Source organism: Chrysochloris asiatica, unplaced genomic scaffold (assembly GCF_000296735.1).
Source record: "Chrysochloris asiatica unplaced genomic scaffold, ChrAsi1.0 scaffold00181, whole genome shotgun sequence".
NCBI lineage: Eukaryota > Metazoa > Chordata > Mammalia > Afrosoricida > Chrysochloridae > Chrysochloris > Chrysochloris asiatica.
The window spans coordinates 2,066,127-2,089,129 of NW_006408699.1; the positions used below are offsets into that span (position 1 = coordinate 2,066,127).

At 39.4% G+C, this 23,003-nt stretch overlaps 1 protein-coding gene across 3 annotated transcripts in view; it reads left to right on the forward strand.

Annotated features, from left to right (window-relative positions):
* RBMS1 (RNA binding motif, single stranded interacting protein 1) overlaps positions 1 to 23,003 on the forward strand; it is a 267,850-nt gene that overhangs the window by 149,504 nt on the left and 95,343 nt on the right. For 2 of the 3 annotated variants that reach the window (XM_006872021.1, XM_006872022.1), the window contains exon 2: positions 7,467 to 7,642. In XM_006872021.1, the coding sequence (XP_006872083.1) occupies positions 7,467 to 7,642 (176 nt within the window). Of the gene's footprint in view, positions 1 to 7,466; positions 7,643 to 23,003 lie in introns of those variants that run through there. The other variant, XM_006872023.1, reaches the window with a different exon arrangement.

The window sequence follows — 23,003 nt, forward strand, 5'->3', positions numbered from 1 at the left end:
TTGCAGTTTTACGTGCAAAGATCAGCTTTGATAGAGATCTTGGAGAATCAAACTAATTGTGAAGTCTGTTGGGAAATTTTATTTTTAGATTTTATTTGAGTAGTTAATATGACATGGAGCTCTCTCTTTTGACAGGCTTATTAATCCAACAGAAAATATTGGATAATCCGTTGCTGAATTTCACAGTCCTAGAGGATGTGAAGTTTGTTTCCAAACAATAGATAGTGAAGAGATGAGAATCGTTTTCATGAACTAATTAGCTGCATGTCTTTATGCTTTGAGATTCTTAGATCAAGTGAGGTTAAGTGATGTTTGCCTTTACGCTTGCAGTACGGGTGAGGGTGAGTGGGAAGAATCTTTATGTATGAAGGGATGCTATCTTCATTAACGTAGGTGCTGCACTTCTTTAACATCAGATCACAAGCTTGTCTTCCCTGACCTCCTCAGAAGAAGGTCTTTTGCTTTCTGGCCAGTTTCTCATCTCTCACTAGTTCACTCCACCATATACTACTGCTCAGCCGAATAGGCTTTCTTTCCCAGCCCTGCCCCACCCCACCCTGCCCTTTTTTCAGCCATTCAGATGCCTAAAAGGAAACAAAGAAAATGTCTTCACCATGGTGAAATCAGCTCATTTGGGGTGTTTTCCCCTGTTTGAAAATTTCCTTTAAATTGTTAAATTTCTTTTCCATTTTTAAAGCTTCTGGAGAGGCACCAGTACTATAAATGGGATGACTGTAGTATACAGTGTCTTTCTATAGCACTCGGCTCATGGCATTGTTGAGATCCAGCTGGAAATGATAATGCTTCCTAACTTTTCTCTGCTCTCAGGAGTCGTGTAGTAAGTGATTTTTCTGTTTCTGAGTTAAGAAAAAAACTGATATGTTATATCTCCCTGCTTTATGGGTGTTTGTGAACGGGAGTTGATTATAACCTTAAACCATAAGGATGATAGTCTTAAAGATGACTTGCTGGTAATTAAAAGGTCCTAGATTTCCTTATCCTTGAAAATGTATTGGACTTTTTGGAGAAGTCGCTAAAAGTGTTGTTGTTGTTAGTTGTAATCAAACTCCCTCTTGATTCGTGGTGACTCTGTGTGTATACCAGAATGAAACGTTGCTTGGCCCTGAACCATCTGTACGGCCACTGGGATGTTTGAGTCTGTTGTTGTGACTGTTCTATCAGTCCCTCTCATTGATGGCTCTCCTCATTTTCATGGACTCCACCAACTACAGTGTCCTTCTCTGGTGAGTTCTTTACTGGTTATGTAGAGGATGGCTTCAGCAGTACAAGATTGTTTGAGAGCCGTTCTGCCTATTAGTAATCGGAGGAAAAGGAAGGAATAGAATTTATAATGGCATGTCTTCTGTTTTTAATTATTCTTGCGGAATAGAAATTTACAACAATGTCCATGATTACTAATATATTTTAGTTCACATGTGGTTAATTTTGCTTCTTTTGTGAAAGATCCTTTAGACTTGCCTTTATGTAAGAGAGACTAGTTTGGGGTGGGGTCGGTTACAGGATGGAGAGAGAACTAGAATTGCCCTGTGTATGATTCAAGTGTGACTGTTATTTGTCCTATGTCTTTCTGAGTGTTGGAGGTAGGATAAGTGACATCAGTGCTGTCCCCAGAGGAAGTCATCCCTGATTGCTGAGGGGCACTTTTCCTGCTAGTGCTGACACCCACTTGTGCAAGGTGGATCTGTTCATACAACCACCTACATATTTATCACTGAGGTGTTGTTTTTCCTGTCCATTTTGACATAGAAATTAAAACCCAGATAAATGTTAAATCAGATTAGTTTGTTTTACCTCCCCTTGGATCCACAAGAATGTGGCTTGCTACTTGTCTAACATAGTAAATAAGACCAAAGAGGGTAAATTACTAGGTTGTTGTGAGATGCATCTCTGCTTACCACATTCCCAAATTTAGATTGGTTGTGTGTGAAATAGCTAAGAGACATCCGTGTCTCCATAGCAGAATTCTCACCTTAATGCAGTGGACCTGGGTTTAATTCTCCTTCCAGAGTACCTCTTGAGTAGCCACAACTATCTGTCATTGGAGGCTTGTTTGTTGCTGTGATCCTGGTGTGGTGTTGTAGGAAAATTACTGGACTGCTGACTGCAAAGTTGGCGGTTCAAACCACCAGTCACTTCTCAGAAAAACCCTATGTTGTTGTTGTTAAGTGCTGTCAAGTCAATTCTGACCCATAGCGACCCTGCATAGGGTTTCCGAGGAGCAGCTGGTAAGCTTGAAATGGACTCAACAGCACTTAACAGGAACATGATGCTGGCAGGTTTCAGTGGAGCTCTGGCATAGGAGGAAAAGCCTGGTGATTTAATTCTGAAAATCAACCCCTGAGAACCAAGTCGGCAACAGAACCTGGGGGGCAGGCACAGGACTGGGCAGCTTTCATACATTTGTACATGGACTAACAACAAAACATCTACATGTGTCATCTGTAGGGGCATCTTCTAAAATTCCAAGGCTACTTTGGGGTTTGTTGTTGTTATGTGCCATTGAATCCGTTCTCACTCACAGCGACCTCGTATATAAAGTTTCTGAGGAGCAGCTGGTGGGTTTGAACTGCTGACTTTGTGGATAGCAGTCCAGTGCTGCTGACCCTTCAGCGTCACAGCAAAAGAACAAGCAGTGATGAAAACGGAGTTTGGTAAAACACCCATTTCTGTGCTTTTTGTTGTTGTTCAAATTTATTGTTTTTGCTGTCAAGGCGCATAATCTAGCTGCAAAGTATAATTGTTCTGAATTTATCAGCGTTCTGAAGTTGTTGTTAAAGACTTGTTATTATTTGTATTTCACCGTGACAGTGAGGGTTTAATTCTTTTCTGTTTCAAGTCATGCCTTCCGAAGAAAATACGGACTAACTCTCAGCTATCACATGCTGTACTTTGCAAAAGTTGTTTGCAAAACTTTTTCTTTAATGAAAAGATTTATGCAGTAGAAGTTTTAAAACTAACCTGATTTAAATTTTTGTTTTTTAGGGGTTTTTTTGGGGGGCTATGGGTTGGAACCAACTCGATGACACTTAACAACACCATCATGGGCTCATTAAAGGCACCTTTGACTTTCTTTGAAAACTAGTTGCCAGTGGTATTAAAGTATCACATTTCTGAGAAGGTTAAATTCTGTAATGAAATTACAAGAAAGATAGGGACAGAAAAATGAAATAACTCAACTTTTTAAATTTAAGGCGTCCATAGCAATGTTTTGGTTTGCTATTTAGAGTACTGACGAGGCACCAGCCTTTGTTGTCCAAGTAGATCTGTGTTCAAATTCCATCCCTACCATTGCCTGTGACGCTGGTACATTCCTTTACTTCTTTAGAGTCTGCGTTTTGTTGTCTGCAAAATGGGAAACATTAATGTGTCTTTTTCATTGGATTATAAGAAAGATGCATATAATGCAATTGATAGTGTCTAGCATTCAGCAAACATGTAATATATGACCCTAAATATTACTTTTACTACTAAAGCATGTAGTACTTCAACCCATTAAGCATATTTTGGAGTTAACCAGCTTTATTGTATTTGAATCTTTTATTTTTGTGTTTCAGTCTTTTTAGGTATAAAATTTTTCATTTCAGTAAATTTTTAAAAAAATGAGATTTATTTTTTTGTACTAGAAAATAAAAAATTGACCATCTTGGAGCACTTTCGTTCTTTCCTTGCGGTGTTTTCTCTTTCACCGGCTCTGAACAATAGTTAATATTAGGATACATTTTAAATGTGAACTTCGTCCTACAGGATTCAGCACAGGCCAGTAGCCCTCTAGGATAGGTTCAGGACTCCGCTCTTCCACCTGGGATCCTGAGCGTTGAACGATTTCCTCTTCCCATTGGGCAGGCTAGAGAGAGGCAGGAAGAACAGGGCTATGGATGCTCCCCACCTACTTTACAGAAGGGGGAAATATTACTGTAATAAATACAAGAGCCTGTCAAGCATATTAAATCAGCTATGTACATTTTGAAATGTAAATCACAGTTCTTCTTCTTTGACAGAAGTAAATACTAAGTAAAAATCTACTACTTTTATGTCCAGATCATCTCAAACTAAATAATACCCATAAATGTTCCTTTTAATCACCAAGACCACAGTAGACAAAAACTAAGGCTAGTGCTGATCCAGAGTTGGAATGCACCCAGAACATCTCTTGGTTCTTTTGCCTTTTGCTGGTGGAATCCCACTGGAAGGTTATAGTGTCTTCCAGACTTCCTTCTCCAAGCCTTTCCCCATGTGACCATGTTTCATAGTCCAGTAGCTATGATGGTGGTGATGGTTGTGTGCCATTGACTCTGTTCTGGCCCTTAATGAGCCTGTATAGGATTTCTGAGACTGTAAATAAATGTTTACCAGAGCAGGAAGCCTCATGTTTCTCATGCAGAGAGGCAGGTAGATTTAAACGTAGCAGCCCAATTCATAGCCCACTGGGTCCTTCTGTGAGCTATGGTGTGGCTTGTGTTGGTTGGTTAAGTGCCATGGAGTCGGTTCTGACTCATAGTGACCCTGTACAAGGTTTCCGAGGCTATAAATCTTTACGGGAGCAGAAACCTTATCTTTCTCCTGCAGAGCAACTGGGGGTTTCGAACTGCTGACCTTGTTGTGGTTCTTAGCCCAATTCGTAACCACTACGTTAGATACTCTTACTCAGCCAGTAATCAAAAGTTGATGTAAGAAAAAATTTAGTCTTGCTCTGACTACAGCTGCTAGCTTGCTAAGTAAAGCAAGACCTTGGGACAAGAGGCAAAAGTATATGTTCTTTCTCAGGGCTTCTGTTTTAAACTAATATGGGAAAGGATTAGATAATTAAGTTGTGTATAAGTGCTGTCAGGTTGGTTCCGACTCATAGCACCCCTTTATGAGTTTCCGAGAGTGACTGGTGGGTTTGAACCACCAGCCTTGCAGTTAGCAGTCCAGTGCCACTCTCCAGTTCCACACCTGAGCTCCTGGTGATTAAGTAGCAGTTGTACTGAGTGACTTTGGAGAAAGAACACAAGCCCTGGTTAGGAACTAGATGTCTGAGGTGCCACCTGCAGCAGAGACAGGGGTTAGATCTAGAAAGCAGTCTTTGTTGTTGTTGTTAAGTTCTGTGGAGTCGGTTCTGACCCATAGTGACCCTGTACAGGGTTTCCGAGGCTGTAAATATTTACGGGAGCAGAAAGCCTCATCTTTCTCCTGTGGAGCAGCTGGTGTTTTCAAACTGCTGACCTTGAGGTTCGCAGCCCAATTTGTAACCACTACGCTATCAATTTGTAACCACTCTGCTGAAGAGCAGAGATGTCAGCTTGAGGACTAGGGTGCGCCTGTCCCAGGCCATTGTGTTTTCAATAGCCTCATATGGATGTGAAAGCTGGACAGTGAATAAGGAGGATCGTAGAAGAATTGATGCCTTTGAGTTGTGGTGTGAGGAGAATACTGAAAGTGCCATGGACTGCCAAAAGAACCAATAGATCTGTTTTGGAAGAAGTGCAGCCAGAGTGCTCCTTGGAGGCCAGGATGGCTAAGCTTCGTCTCTCCTACTTTGGACATATTGTCCGGAGGAAACAATCGTTGGAGAAGGATGTCATGCTGGGTAGGCTGGAGGGTCAGAGAAAAAGAGGAAGACCCCCAACGAGATGAATCAGCCAGGTGGCATCATTGATGGACTCAAGTGTGGCAGCGGTAGTGAGGTTGGCCCAGGATTGAACATTGTTTCGTTCTGCTGTGCATGGGGTCGCTATGAGTCGGTTCCGACTCGATGGCACCTGACAGCAACAACAACAACAACGCTATCACTACTTGTAGACTTTTAAAAGAAACACATGAATCTGTTGGAAAGGTTATCAGTACAAGTGCTCATTAAGGGCATATGCCAGATAGATTAAGGTGTAGGATGTGATCTCAGGCACTTTTAAATTTTAAATTAAGTAATACTGATGCTCCTAGTTCAGATTCAGACTTCAGCAAGTAAATAGCATTTTGTATATTTTTTTGCTGTGCTTTCTCTAAAAGTGAAGGCTCTTTGGATAAAATGACCTTTGGACTTGGACAAAGTCTTAGTAAGAATGCTGGGTTGTAGGAAGAAGAATCAGTATAGTATAGAGCCAGAAGAAATGGATGCATGTCTAAATTAATGAGAATCCCACTGTGTTGTAGCACTAAAATCAAGGTGACTATGGAAGAAACTGGGTACAGAGCCAGGACTCTGTAGTGGACAGTTGATGTTAATAACAAGGTAAATTGAGTTATATTTATTGCCAGCGATCTTAAAATTTATTGCAAGATGTTTAATTCTGTCTTATACAAGTGGGCTTCAAAAAGTTCATGGAAAAATGGAATGAAACGATAATGGAATTTTTCCTTAACCTGTTTGAATCCTCCTCGCATATGCCTAGATTTTTTGTTTTGCTTTGTTTTTTTACTTATGTTAATAAAGCTGCAGCTATAAGATTAGAAATATCTCTTGACTATCTAGTGATTTTAATTGTATGTCTTTAAACTGTTAACTGAATACAAGTTGTCTTTGGGTTAGTTTATTTATTAATTAGTTGATTTGGTGAAAATTCCTGTACTGCCTTGCCATTGCTGAGCATTTTTGCCTTGAGGATCCTTGGGGTGTGCTCAATTGTGTCTCAAGCTGAGCCATTTAGCTTCATCAAAAGCCGTGGGTGGCATCGAGTCAGAAAGCTGTGGTTTCTTTGGATGGGTTAGCAGAGCTTTCTGGTGTAAGTGCCATTTCAAACATTCTTCATAGGTGGCTGCTTGTTGTAACACCACCCTGGACCCTCAGTCGCATCATTTATAAAAATTGTGTTGGTTGCTGCTAGGCCTGGAACAGTTTCCAATTGCTACACTGGTCTCACAGGGGTTAAGTTTCACAAGGTTCGCCAAAGTGAGAGGCAGCATGCCTGTGAATCTTCTCCAGATGTCTTAATGAGGCCATGTGCCTGCCTTAGAACTCAAAGTTCCCTTTTGGAGGGTCTTGGTTAATCTTTTTTTTTTAAGAATCAGTCTTAGTAAAATTACCAACAAGCCTGAATCAACCGTTCTTCAGAATTTGAAAATCTTTTCAAAAGTTTTGTAATTAGTGATTTCTAAATTACTCTATTTTTAAATTATATTAATACTTTGTGCAAGTTAATCTGGAGTCTCATTAGGTATGTTCCTTAAACTGTGTGACGAAGTTAATCTTAAATAAATCTAGTCATATGCATGCATGCTAGAGAATGTTTCTACTCAGTAAAATTCTGTTATTAAATTTATTTCACCGGGGTTTGGAGGAGCTTCTTTTTGTAGAATGAACAACTCTTTTTTAAGGTATATGTTAAAGTCTGTACATCCTACATCCGAGTAGTTTAAGATAACCTGTGTGAACTCTTGATAATGTCATTCATTGTATTTTGAGATCTTTGAATCTTACTAGATATCTCACATCTAAGTAACTCTCCTCCCTGTCTTTGTTTTTTCAGCAGTCTCTAGTCCCCGCCCACCCCATGGCCCCTCCCAGCCCCAGCACCACCAGCAGTAATAACAACAGTAGCAGCAGTAGCAACTCAGGATGGGATCAACTAAGTAAAACGAACCTCTATATCCGAGGACTGCCTCCCAACACCACAGACCAAGACCTAGTGAAGCTGTGCCAGCCGTAAGTAGTAGTTGTTTGTATTATTTTCAGCTGCTGTATATTGAGGCACCCTGGTAGTGAATTACGAGCTTGGCTGCTAACCACACGGTAGGTAGTTCAAATCTACCAGTTGCTCTGAGGGAGAAACATGAGGCTTTTTGCTCCCGAAAAGATTAACAGCCTCGGAAACCCTGTACAGGGTTTCTATGAGTCAGAACTGACTCTACAGCATGTAACCACCACCACCACCATATATTTCTTTGATCATATTATAGAGTAATATAGTGCTCTATAAGCTAAGTGCTGGACTGCGAACCACGAAGTTGGTACTTCAAGCCCATCAGCTACTTCATGGGAGAAAAATGAGGCTTTCTGCTCCCACAAATATTTAATAGCCTTGGAAACCCTATACAGGGTCACTGTGAGTTGGGACCAACTCGATGACACTTAACAACATCAAGTGTGTAATATTGTAAAGAAGTTTAAACAAACAGTTGCCATCAAGTTGAGCAAGACCATGCTCCATGGGGCTTTCAGTGGCTGAGTTTTTAGAAGTAGCTCATCAGAACTTTCTTCCAAGGTACCTCTTGATGGACTCAAAACTGCAAACCTTGCATTAAGGAGCTGAACGCAGTAACCATGTGCACACCTCAGGGACTCCAAAAGAATTTGATTGTTGCTAGTTGCTGTTTAGAAGTTAGTATCAGACACTCTGAACCCGAATCACAAAAATGAAAGCATTTCCAATTATTGTCCTTGGACACATAGTATTTATTAGTATCAGCAGAATACCTATATAGCAAGAAAAATTAGAATTGAATTTTATTGGCATCTGAGAAGTTTGTCTATTTGTTTTTTTTAAAACTTGGGACTAGATCTTTCGTAGGTGTGGAAGCACTTTCACCTCCGGGTGTAGTAAATTTACTTCTTAAGAGAAACTTTAGTTGTCACTGTTGTCAGAAGGGTGGTTACTTTCCAACTTTATACTAAATGTGTGCTGTTAAGTGTCGTCGAGTCGGTTCCAACTCATAGCAACCCTCTGTAGGGTTTCCAGGGAGCACCTGGTTCATTTTAACCATCTGACCTAGTGGTTCAAACCTACCTTAGAGTCAGACCAGTGCTCATCCTACAGCACCACTGCAGAACTCTTGAGTACAGGGACTATATATATGATGAGGCTTTCAAAAGTTCATGGAAAAATGGAACTTTGTGAGGTGTCTTTCGTATCAGTCTGTCTTCAATAACACCTATAGTTTTGTGATCCATTCACTGGTTTCATGGAAGCTTGCAGCCTTTCTGAGTCTCATGTCCATAGTACCAAAGTAAATTTACACTATATGCTAATGTTGTCACTGGATAGAATACAAATATACTACTTTGCTGCAATTGCATTAGCTCACTAAGTAAAAAACACCAATTTACACTAAAGAGCCAGTATTGTACAGTTCAAAGATCATTGTGTAAAGATTAAAAGCATCTAATCAACGTTGAGTTATAAAAGCCTGCAAATACACCATGCTTGACTTTGTCCTAAGACAGTAATTGTCCCTCACGCAGGGAATTTCAAAGCTTCTACATAGCCTTACACACATAAGGAACGTGTATTTCCTGTTCTCTGAGAGTCCCATTGCAGAAAGAATGTCTCCTTAGTAGCATCTCTTTTCTGTTGTTCTTGGTAAAACCCAGATAATACTGTTTATTATTTTGGTAAGAAAAAAACAAAACAAAAACATTTTAGAACTAACTGGAGCAATATTTCCAACTGGAAACTGAAATAGCATCTGGCCTTCCATAAGGAGTCGATGGTGGTTTCGCTTTGCTGTCTTTTTAGAAAGGAGGGATTGGATGCTAGCTGGGTTCTTTAGGGTCTGGAAAGCCAGTTGCTGTTAGCCAAGATCATCCTGTGCTTTTCCAGGGTGATCTTTTTTTGGTGAGTCTTCTTAGACTTAAGTGATAGCCCTTGGCTTTTAGGGCAGTGAAATAATGCTGTGTCCTAGGGGCTTTTCTAAAAGCACAGCCTGCTGTTGGGGTTTGTAATGCCTAGCCCGAGGCAGAAGGAACTCTGCCAATGCTGCTTTGCCCTTTTGTAGCTGTTCAAGACCACAAATAGGCCTTTTACTATCTTGTCTGTTGCTGACCTTACACTGGCGGTTTCTAATGCTTTTGCGGCATAATTACAGGTAGATAGAGCGCCATGAAGTCTAAGGAACTAAAAGTACAATTTTGTAGAAAACAAAAGAATGAAACTAGCCCTCACATTCTTGAGGTATATAGGAGAAGGAGGGGAGGGAGGGAGAGATTTCAAAATACAAGTAGTTTCTTAGCTAGTTTCAGATTATGTAAGAAGAGCTTTCACATCAAGGAGACATGGTAAAAAAAAAAATCGTAAGATAATAGAGTAATGCCATGTTTCATGTATTGTTAATATATACTTGAAGAATGAAGTCCATGATTTTATTATTATTATTATTGAATCAGATGTTTCTTACTCCATATGTATCAGAAACACTTTTATTTTACTTAAAGAAATTCATTTATTACATTTGTTGGTCTTGTTGATGTGTGTGGATTTTTTTTTACCGTGTGTAAACATCATTGTGTTTGCTGTTATAAGAGCAGTAAAAACTGTTGCCACTCTCATTCTGTCATTTGCAAAGAGGTCTCCTGTTACTTGCAAAATTTCAGGTTTGATATTTAATACTAATGATAGTGGGGTGTTCTCTTTTTTATATGTATGTAGCATACAGAGGACTTTATCTTAGATATCTGCTAGATTCTGTTCCAGAATGTCTAAAAAGTACCACATTTAACCATTTTTGTCTTAGTTTGTAGAGAGAGCGAAAAAGAGCATTTTTGTTTTGGACTTAATTGTCTCCAGTAAAGAATTAAACTAATTGGTGAAATGGAAGGGAAAAGAACCATATAGAGAAATGAGTCATTCTAGAGTTTGAAAAAAACTCTATGTACCTAGTTAAGAGCTTTTAAAGTAAAGAACCTATTAGGAATTTGTAACTCTAAAAAAGAAGGAACACATTTTAGAAATAAAAAATTAGCACTATAATTACCAATGAGAATGGACTAAAAGGAAAAGGAAGCAACAGTAGAAACAAAAGAATTTTGTTTGGCTCTTTGTGGTGCTTGGATGTCTTAGAGGGTTATCTAGCAAAAAGATGAGAAGCAACTTGCAAGAATGTTTATAATGAGGCCAATTCTATACAAACAGTGCATGGAAGTCAGAATGACATGAAGATTGTAAAAACAGGAGAGAAAAATAAAAAGTATTTTTAAAAAAGCTGTTTGAAATAGAATGCACAGATGCTATAATATTAGGAGAAATGACCGTAGAAAAAGCAGATGCTGTGTTATTAAAAGGTGTTGGTGAAAAAGCAACCCTACGCTAAGTCAAAGAGAAACACGTGGCTCTAGAAAAGGTCATCCTAACATGGTTAAGAGGAAGGGAGCATGTACTTACTGTAGGAGGCCATCCAGTTGAAGTTACTGAAGGACCACACAGAGGCAATAGCAGTAGTAATGGTAAGGTGATGAATTGGAATTAGGTACATTTTCTATGATTATTTAATGAAAGAAGCTGACTAACTAGTTAATTTATATAAATTGTATACTGTGTATGGGAAATCACATCATGACTGCTCTAGACTGCTGCAACTTTGCTCCCTGTTTTTTAAAAGATGATCTACACAGAGTACAAAACTCTAGACATACTGAGCCCACTGGGATGATTTGGGTAATGAAAGTATTCATCTATTGCTCTTGATCTTCTGTCATCCTTAATTCTTTCTCTTCTGTGAAAATCATCCCAAACAAATAACCCACTTGATGTGCTACCATCTGATTTTTCTCATTCTTATTTCTCAGGCAAACTTTCTGGACAAATGAGTTGATTAAGGGCTCTCATTGCTTTTGTTTTCTTGCCACTAACCTTTTGGGTTTTGCCTTCCAAGTTCTCAACTGATGCTGTACTGGCATCCTCCATTCTCTTAGATGTTCTTTCTGTAGCCTTTATTCCATGTTGTGTACCTTCTTAATTCTTTGCTGTTTTGGTGTTTCTTTTCTGGGCTGATTCCACTGTGTTCTACTATAGTCTCTTCTTTCATAGGGTTATTCTGTACTAGCAATTTTCTACCAAGTTTACCACTTAAATATTTTATTAACACTTCAAATTTAACATTATCTTCTCCTTTTCCAAACTGCCAGTTTTCCAGTAGGAAAATTATTTTTAACTGCTCCTTCCCTCCTTTTCATCAACTCCTATAGATTCTTCTTTGGCATGTTCTCTTACTTCTCACTGCCAGAAGAACTAAGGTGGTCTCTCGTCTTCCTCTACAGCGAGACAAGTGAGAACTCTTTGCCTATGCTGTTCCCTTACCTCAGATGGCTCCTCATTGCTTAGAGTCTTCAAAGTCCAAACTCTCCCTGTCTTCTTGAGGCCTGGGCCACACTAATAGTGCACCTCATTTCATTATATATATAGTCACCTCGCAATTAGTATCCTATATCCATATATAATTCTCTTCTTTTAAGTGCCTAGGACTCCTGGTGTGGTGCTATAGGATCAGCACTGGACTGCAAATCACAAGATTGGCAGTTCAAACCCACCAGCTGCTCCTTGGAAACTCTGTATAGGGTCAATATGAGTCAGAACCAACTCATTGGCACTTAATAACAACAGGCATTATTTAGCAGTATATATATCATGCTGTATGTAATGCTTATAGTAATTCATATTCACATATTTCTCAACTTGTTGTTGTTAGGTGCCATCGAGTTGGTACCGACCTTACACACTACAGAATGAAATACTACCTAATCCTGGGCCAACCTCGCTATCGTTGTCATGCTTGAGCCCATTGATGCTGCCACTTTGTCAGTCCATCTCGCTGGTGGTCTTCCTCTTTCTCTCTGACCCTCCACCCTACCAAACATGACATCCTTCTCAACTAGATTATTAAAAATATTATAGTCAAGATTGCTAGCTTTTAGTACCCATAGAATATCTGCCACAGTGCCTGGCAAGAACCTAATTCTCAGTCACTCTCTGGTAGCATAGTGGTTATGAATCGGGCTGCGAACCACAAGGTCAGCAGTTCGAAACTACCAGCCACTCCGAGGGAGAAAGATGAGGCTTTCTGCTCCTGTAAAGATTTACAGCCTCGGAAACCCTGTACAGGGTCGCTATGAGTTGGAACCGACTCCATGGCAAATAACAACAACAGTCTGTAAATTAAGGAACTCTGGTAGTGTAGTGGTTACGAATCGGGCTGTGAACCGCAAAGTCAGCAGTTTGAAACTACCAGCTGTTCTGCGGGAGAAAGATGAGGCTTTCTACTCCCGTAAAGATTTACAGCCTCGGAAACCCTGTTCAGGGTTGCTATGAGTGAGAACCCACTCCACGGCACATAACAACAAATCTGTAAATTGGATGTCTGGTGTGGCACTATGGATCAGCACTGGACTGCGAACTACAAGGTCAGCAGTTCAAACCTATCAGCTGCTCCTTGGAGCACAGGGTCACTGGGAGTTGGAACCGACTCAACAGCACTTAACAACAAATCTGTAAATTGCAGAGTCTTGTTGTGGCCACTGTGGATAAAGAACTGTAAGGTTGGCAGTTCAAGCTCACCAGCTGCTTTTTGGAGGCCCTCTGCAGGGTCACTCTAGATCAGAACCGACTCGATGGCACTTAACAACAGCAAGAAGTCTGTAAATTGGAGTCCTGGTGTGATGCTGTGAGTTAATGTGCTGGACTGCAAAGTCGGTTTGAACCTCACGGTGGGCAGTTCAAGCTTACCAGCAGCCTCTCTAAAACTCTTTATCTATACAGGATCGCTATGGGTTGGAATTGACTCTACAGCACTTAACAACAGTGTGTAAATTAGGTCATACAACGCTTATATTACAGGGTTATGATCAGGATTAAATCAAGTAATATTTATTGGCCAGAACATGATTCTCACTGAATAAATGGTGTTGTTAAGTGCCATCACGTCAGTTCCAATTCATAACAACTCTGTATAGGGTTTACATGAGCAAAAAGTTTCATCTTTTATCCACGGATTGTGATTCGTGGGCGGGCCGACCTTGTGGTCAGCTGCCCTGTACTTATCCTACAGAGACATTGCACTCCTCAAATAAATATTAGTACCCTGTTTTGTTAATCCTCAGAATCCCAATTATAAGAAGAGTCCTGAATCATATCTAAGCACATGTTTACAAATAAGGAGAAAAACATCCGGTTCTGATCTTGAAAGTTGTGAAAGCCAAGAAAATGGGTTATGTTAACATAACCTCCAACCTCTTTTCCCTTGAGACACTTTTTTTTTTTGATACTTGCAGAAGATTAATTTCAGCCTCGTTGGCCCACCCCTTGTTGTTGTTAAGTGCCGTTGAGTCGGTTCCGACCCATAGTGACCCTGTACAGGGTTTCTGAGGCTGTAAATCTTTATGGGAGCAGAAAGCCTCATCTTTCTTCCGCGGAGCGGCTGGTAGTTTTGAACTGCTGACCTTACGTTTCGCAGCCTATTTCATAACCACTATGCTACCAAAGCTCCCCACCCCTACTGCATATAAAATATGTGGTTGTGCCCAAACATTTTTTTTTTTCTTTCTTTTTAAGATTTACAAAAAGCATTTGCATGTTAATTTTTGGTCCCTGCTTCTTCCTGACTTAAAAGTGGAAGCAAATGGTAACATCTCAATTGGCCAGAGTTCAGTTGGAACATCTTAGCTAGCTTTAAAGTCACTGTGGTATTAACATTGTATAGCACAGCTCTGATAGTAGGATGTGTCAACACCTTATTTTAGAAGAAAGGACAGTGTGGTGATACCGAAGCAAAACGCAGTATTTATATTCCTCCTGGGTCTCAGAGAGTCTTATCTCATTCCCAGAGAAATCCTTGGTCAACTGACATTTTTCCTTTCATGGTATACATTTCTAAATGACTTCAAAAAAGTTAAGATTTTAATATGAATGGTAATTTAAATTTTGTTTACCTCATTGTAACCTCTTACTAAATTAAAAAGGAAATATTGAAAGCTACCTGTTTATCATAGCTAATACATTTCATTTTCTTTATTTCCTGTGTTCTGCACATTACTTTGTTTTTGTTTTCCATTCTTTTTAAAACAATAAAATCTTTAGAAATTGAAACAGAACATCAAGACAGGTCAGCAGAGGTAGACATAAACATTCCTATCAGACATAATTTCAGAGAGAATGCAGTAAATGTTATAATCAGTGCAGTACAGTATGAGAAGTCCGAGAAAAGTGAAGGTATTGTTAGCCCTGATAAGTAAGGATCTTAGCCTTAAAGGACAAGGAGCACTTCATAGGGTATGAGCAGTGATCCCCAGGACTCAGGAAGTGCCTGAGCAGTATGACAGAAAATACTTCCTGTGTATAACTGGTACTGGACAATTGTTAATTAGAGTTCTTGGTATCCAGAGCAGAGACTGTGAGTATAAAGGAAAATAAAACTGGAAATGGAGTTGTGGGGAATAGTGTTCGCTTCTTGAATAAAAACCTAAAGTATAGGTTTTTTTGTTTTGTTTTTTTCCTTCGGTTAACAGAGAAAGAGTCAGTCCTTGGGTTAAAGACTAACATAATTCAGTCTTTTTTCTTCTTCTTTTCATTTCTCACATGATAATGTCTGACAAAAGAAGGAAGGTTGGTGAAGGAGAGACCCTTATATGTGAGAGATGATGTGGCCCCGACCCGAGGCACTGATGGCAGTGGGGAGGGAAGAGAGTGCTGGGAATCAAGAGTGTTGTCTTAGAGATAGAACCTCAGGACTTGGAGCATGATTAAACTTAGGATAAGAGAATGTACAAAACTGACTGTAAGGTGGAAGTCTGAATTAAGGGAAATTTTGATTGCAGAAAGATGATGCACTGGAGAAATCCACTCTTAGGCCTTAAGTCCAGCCCCTCCCTCTGTTTCCCAGAGTTGACCATGCTTTTATCACACTGTTCACTTGTGAAACCCAATGACCCAGATGCTTTCCCGAAGCCACTAATGTATTTACTAAACACTAATTTTTAAAGAATTTTTTTCAAGTTACTCTGATTGTCATAAAAATTTAAGACATCTATCAGAAAAATGGTCCTAGTGTAATCCTGTAACAAAGTCAGCTGTTCATATCCACCAGCTGCTCCTCAGAAACCCTATACAGGATCACTGTGAGTCAGAACCAACTTCAACAGCACTTAAACAACATCAGCAAGATAACAGACAAGTTGAAGTGCTAACGATTTCTCTATAATTCTAAAGTTTCTGAACCAATGTATTTGCTGAAAGTTTTTTTTCTCTGCCCTAGATAAAGTGATCATTCTTTGTATTCCAAAACAATTAGACTACCTTTAGGGAAGATTTTGTAAGTGAAGGCATTCTAGTAAGGTGAATGTACTTATTATGCTTAGTATGCTTAATCAACTTTACCCTATTCTGAAGTTATTTTGAACTTTAACTTTGTAAGTTACAATGAGTCTGCCATATCCAGCATTCTGAAATACCTAGGTAAGCATGACAGTCTTTTGGAATGTATAGAAAAAACGACATGAAATGAGAGGGGCCTTGAATTTAAAAGTAGCAATGATCTTGTGATGAAGTAGGAAAATCATTCCTCCCAAAAAAGACCCAGTTTTCCCTTTTAAATAGACGAGAGTATTTGACACTTAAGTATTTAAAGGTCTTTCGGGTATTGCTAAATTACCAAGTTTAAGAAGTATAAAGGAGTGCTTGAGGTTCCTGGATGGCACAAAAGGTTTAAATGTTTGTTAAGTGGTGGTCAAAACAGATTTGTGAGTTTGGGAGCAAATATACCCATTCCTAGCTTATCAACATGGTCAGATTCCAAAGATAGGTCATGATGAGAAAATGGAGGAAGTGACCACATCATATCACAATGGAGAATGACTACACATGATTATATAACTGCTGGACCACTGAGAGTCATGGGCCAGCCAAACTGACAAATACCCGTAACCATCACAGCCATTGTTGCTCTCACCTTGCACCTGGGCCGTGGTTACTGCCAAACATACTGCGCAAATTGGTTGGATAATAGATTTTCTTTTTCTATTGTAAATATGAGATGTCAGATAACGAAATAGTAAATGAGGAGTAGGTGTAGTGTATTTTACGGAATCATATCGTATTTACCCCCCACCCCCACCATTATATTTATTTTTTAAAAAGTGAAAAACAACACACACTCTATGTTTTCTAAGCATAGCTAAATTAAACAGTTTAGACAGACACAGATCAAGGTTTTATTGCCTGTGTTTCAGCATCATCCTAAAGTGATTTGAAGAGTCCTAACAAATCCAAAGCTCTTGATGTAGGGTTAAACTAGAAGCTAATATAAGGAGATGGTCTCTCTTTAAGCTATAATTTACCCTTCAAGTTTTGTCTCAGCAGGCAAGTTCAAGAAGTGTTGTGATGGTAATAATAGTACTTGTGATGTATTTAATTCATGGGCACCAACAATGAAAGACCTATAGTTGTTGGTTTTCTTTTCTTTTTTTTTTTTTTTGTATTCACATCTCAAATAACTTGAGATTTGGGCATTGTATTCTAAACCCAAACCAGTTGAGTTTTTAGGTTTTTATAAAATAATGTTTTACAACAGTACTGTAAACTGTGTAGTCTAGTACATTCTCATTTCTTAGATTTCTTTGAAAGACATTTTTGAAAGTCTTACTTGACACTTAAAAAACATTTTTTTTAAACTTCCCATGAAATGAAGTTAAGATGGTCAGTTTTCAACAGATCACAGAAAATGGGTGCTATTTTGTTTCGGTTTTGCTTAGCTTCTTGCCCATTTTTTAAAAATTTATTTCCAAATTATAGGATTTCTTTTCCCCCTTGTTAATTAAATAGAATTCCTTTGAGTTCCAAGTGTTTTTGTTCTGTAAAGTGCACTTTATACCTTTTCAAGAGTCCTTCAATGATAGACCTAGAAGATTCTAGAGCTATAAAATATTGTAATACGTCTTAGAACTAGACTTAACTAGCAAAGGTAGCCAATGAGGGCTTTAATCAGGGACCTTGAGTATTTTTCTAGGAGTGTGCTCTATGATGTGAAGTTTTCAGACTGTCATTTTTTTTTTTTTATTAGAAATGTCATGCTAATCTATTAAGTCAAAATGTTGAATCACTAATTTTAACTGTCCATCATGGGTAATGGAGTCCTGGTGTGGTCCTGTGGGCTAATGCTTCAGGCTGCAAAGTTATTTGAAACTGCAAGGTCAACGGTTCAAGTTCACCAGCTGCACCTTGTAAACCCTCTACAGGGTCGCTATGGGTCAGAATGGACTCCATCACACTTAACAACAACATCATGGGTAATATTCCTTGAAGGTTCCATATAGTCAAATAGTTTAACACATTATGAATTGAAGACTGAGAAGAATACATCTTCTTGATTTATGTGTGTATCTGTATATTAATGCAAGTCAAAGCAGATTTGAGAGTTTAGGAACAATAGTGTATTTAACTGAATTCCCCCTCCCCCCCACTCCCCAGCCATATAGAATCATTTGCTTCTTCACATAGAATGCTTCATTTCCTTTATTAGTATATAAGAATTCTTATACTTTAGGAAGTACTTTATGTACAGTCAAGTTTTGACATACCAAAGTATAGTCAGGAGACTTTTAAATAAAAATCCCAAAATTTAACAAAAATAATCTTAGTATCGAAAAATACCCATGAAATACCTAATCGAGAACTACCTCAGTAGACCTCTTTTTATTCTCTGCTTTATCTTTAGAGCTATCAGTTGAGGTTTTGTTTTGTTGCGGTTGGAGAGAGGTGAGCAGCTTCAACAAATTAACACAGTATTTAATTCCTTCTTGAAAGTTGGTGCCATTTCGTCAATGGTTACCTGACTCACTCTCCCTGCCTAAGGGTGTCCACAATTCACATAGGTGCCTCAACAAAATTTAAAATAATTACAGTCCATAGATATATACAGTTTGTTCATAAATAGTTGAAACTTCAAATGTACTGTTACTGCCCGGTATTTAATGTGTGCATGTGTTTGACATTCCAGATATTTTGATGGAAAAGTCTTATTTTCTGATTTATCCTTGGGGTAAAAGATATGCTGGAAAGAATTGGTTGTGTTGTTTGTTGCTGTTGTTAAGTGCTGTTGAGTCAGTTCTGACCCAGAGCAACCCTATATAGGGTTTCCTAGGAGCAACTGGTGAGCTTGAACTGCTGACCTTGCGGTTCAAACAGCTTTACAGTCTGGCACATTCACCCACAGTGCCACACGAGTTAGCTAAAAATTGTTTGAAAAAATCATTTATTAATGTTAGGTTAAGCATTCTGGAGGTTCTTGGGTAGGGCAAAAAAGTTAAGCATGTGACCACTAGTCAAATGGTTGGTAGTTTAAACCAATCCAGAGGCACCTGGGCAGACAGACCTGGTGATCTGTTTCCAAGACCTCAGAGTTCTGCTCTGCACACGTGGGTCACTGTGAGTCCCAATCAGTTCGATGCCAACTGACAGGCATTTTGGAGAGCTGTTCCCCCTCTACCCCCCCCCCCCCCCCCCCCCCCCCGCATTGCCAAAATACCATACAGGCTCTTGGTAAGCCGACTTTAATATTAACCTTGTTGTGTTGTTGTTAAGTGCTATCGAGTCGGTTAGTTACGACTCATAGTAAACCCTGTATAGGGTGTCCCGAGGAGCACCTGATGACCTTGAACCACCAACCTTCAGTTCAGACTGACCTTGCAGCTCAAAACATTAACCCGCAGCGCTACACCAGGACCAGCACTAAAAATAATGACCATAAGCACAGGTTTTCTTTTTTTTTTTTTACTGTTTAAATTGTGCACTCTTTCTCTGTGATTCAAGAACGGATTTATATCCATCCGCTGTATATTAATGCGCCAGACTGCGAAGCCGATCGAATGGCAAGGTCTGAGGTTGAGGTTCACCAGCTGCTCCTCAGAAACCCTATCCAGGGTCGCTATGGGTGGGAACCGACTTAACGGCACTTCACAACAAGTGTTTACTTACATGAATTTGAGATTTTACTAGCAGCAGCTAGGTGGTATTTAACTGTGGTTATATGAAGCGGAAGATAGTACTATCAGGAATTAAATCGTCCAAAAATCTTTATTTGCCTCCAAAATCTTTATTTGGCAGCTATACTTGGTTTTATTTGGAATTTCTTTTTGGGTTATCATGAGTCATAGAAATACAACCTCTCCTTTCGTATTTTTCTGTCTTCATTTCATGACACCTTTTTTAGGCAAGGAGAAAAGAATCCTGTGTAATGTGTGACGTGCATAAATAATGCTAGCAGCTGACATTTGTCAAATGCATACTATGTACCAGTTACTGTGTCAGATGCTTTTTTACTTAACTATTGGAACAACTTTCTAAGCAGTATTACTGTTCGCAGTTTAAAGATGAAATTGAGGTAACTTTTTCTTACTGATACAGCTGATGATGGGGAAGCTGCAGCTTGAATTGTGACCATTGGACATCAGCGTCCTTACTCTGACCACTGTGCTTTTCACTACTGCCCCACATAGACTGAGTGCTAGGTCTTCATCATCTGTATCCTCCCCTCATCAATGCCTGTGTTCCTTGTGTGCTCTAAGCTACAGAAAGACCCATTTACTTCAAGATGCTTTAAATATAGCCATGATATATAGACCAAGATTTTGTTAGGAAAATGGGCCTTTTTGATGTCCACATGAATAGAATATCCAACAGAATCAAATATTCTAAGTAGAGGCAGGAAGGTAGAGGAGGGACCTGTGTTTCCTGGCATGTAGCAAAGTAATCCCTGTAAGTGTAGCTGATAGTGTGAAACTCATTTCCTGGTTAGCTGTTTAACGTGCAGCTTTGCAAGATTACACAGCACAGAGAAGATGCCGAGTTTGTAATTTGCTGGATGCCTGATAGGGTTCATGTTTACACAAAAAGGAACTCTTTGAAGGATTACTATTTAGCACATCCTAATAGCACTGCTTTAGAAAATAATGAGCATATAAAATTAAAAACCAAACTAGTAGCTGTCAAGTCAACTGCATTTCATGGTGCTATCCATACATGTCAGAGAACTATATGCTCTATAAGGTTGTTTAATGGCTGGGTTGTTTGTTTTTTTAAAGAAATAGATTGCCATACCTTTTTTTTTTTTTTTTTGAGAAACTCTGGGTAGATTTGAACTTCCAACCTTTTCATTTAATAGCCTAGCAAGCTAATTAACAGTTGTACCATTAGGGAGCAGCAGTCAAGAGATCAGATGACACATTGCATTGGGCAAATCTGCTGCACAGGAACTTTTTAAAGTATTGAAGAGCAGAGATGTCAGCTTGAGGACTAAGGTGCGCCTGACCCAGGCCATGGTGTTTTCAATAGCCTCATATGGATGCGAAAGCTGGACAGTGAATAAGGAAGATCGTAGAAGAATTGATGCCTTTGAGTTGTGGTGTTGGAGGAGAATACTGAAAGTGCCATGGACTGCCAAAAGAACCAATAGATCTGTTTTGGAAGAAGTGCAGCCAGAGTGCTACCAGGATGGTTAAGCTTCGTCTCTCATACTTTGGACATATTGTCCGGAGCAAACAGTTGCTGGAGAAGGATGTCATGCTGGGTAAGGTGGAGGGTCAGAGAAAAAGAGGAAGACCCCTAACGAGATGGATTGGCCAGGTGGCATCATTGATGGACTCAAGTGTGGCAGCGGTAGTGAGGTTGGCCCAGGATCGGACATTGTTAGTTCTGCTGTGCATGGGGTCGCTATGAGTCGGTTCCGACTCGATGGCACCTGACAACAACAACAACAACCATTAGGGACTCCAGTCAGCATGTGTTGTTGATGTTAAATGCTGTGGAGTTGGTTCCAACTCATAGTGACCCTGTATAGGGTTTCCGAGGAGTGGCTGGTGCGTTTGAACCGCCAACCTTGCAGTTAGGTATTGTTGTTAAGTGCCGTAGAGTCGGTTCCGACCCATAGCGACCTTCTACATGGCTTCCGAGGCTGTAAATCTTTACGGGAATAGAAAGCCTCATCTTTCTCCCGCAGAGCGGCTGGTAGTTTCGAACTGCTGACCTTAAGGTTCGCAGCCCAATTAGTAACCACTACATTACCAGAGCTCCTTGCAGTTAGCAGTCCAGTGCTTATCCTCCAGCACCACACCAGGACTCCAATGGGCATATAATAGTGTTATAATTTTATTTTTATTACATATCTGATTAAAACAAGACTAAGACACTCTGGGAGCAAAATGAAACAAGTACAGGTGAGTGGTAAATACCATTTTTATCAACTTTAATAATTATCAAGCACCATGCCAATGATTTTTTTTTTGTAGAGACTATTAAGACGTTTCCTTCTCATAATAGGTTCTTGTCTTGTAAAGAAAATGCACTTCACATGTAAGTAAATATCGACCAAAATGTGATAAGTATCCTGGCAGTGAGAAGTGTTAGAAAGTGCTACAGAGATTACAAAGTAGGGATTGATCACCTGTGATTGGAGGCATCAGGGAAAACTTGGCCTTTGAATAAGTCTGCAGGGTAGGGTGAGCAGCTCAAGACCCCAGCTGAAGGTGGGGCTAACTTGGCTTCCTGTCTTGTCTGTTATTTGTTGGGAGTCGTAATAAGGAGGAATTTGCATACAGGAAAAGGCTTGTACTTTTTGTGAAGATAAGGGATAGTTTCTGCTTCTGGATTTGCCCTTGATAGAATGTGGAATAAAGGGTGGGTCCAAGGAGGAGGATGACTCAAAAATGAGTGTTAGGATTTTGAGTCTCGGAAACAAAGTTTGGTGATGCCATTAAGAAAGATGGAAAATCAGAAGGAAAAGCTTATTTTTATTCTTGCCTGGAAATTCTCATCCACTCTCAGGGGGATCTTCCAAATTGTGTGCATGTTGGCTTTTATGAGTTTGTGTGCTTTTTTGGTATGGCTATTAAAAGGAAAAGTAGTAAAACATTGATTCCAGACTGGTGAATGTTGAGTGCAGAAGACAGAGTAGCCATTAAACATGGAATAGCATTAAACATGGAATAGCAGATTCATTTATTATTTACAGTATGTGACAGCAAGTCAAAAAGTATTGCTATAAAACCATAGAAACCTTTATTAAACAAAAATATAATGTGAAGTTTTTGTTTCTGTACAGTCTCCATCTAGGTCTGTTTAATCCTGAAAACTCTGTTGCCATATTTCTAACCCTTCCCCAAAGATTCTACCCTCTTTGATTTACAAAATAGTAGTTTTGCCGTCCTTGAGGGACTCACTCAAATTGTACTCCTTGTAAATGTTCTTTTGAGTTTGGGGAACAAAAAGAAATCTGAAGGGATAAGATCAAGACTATAGGATGGATAGGGTAAG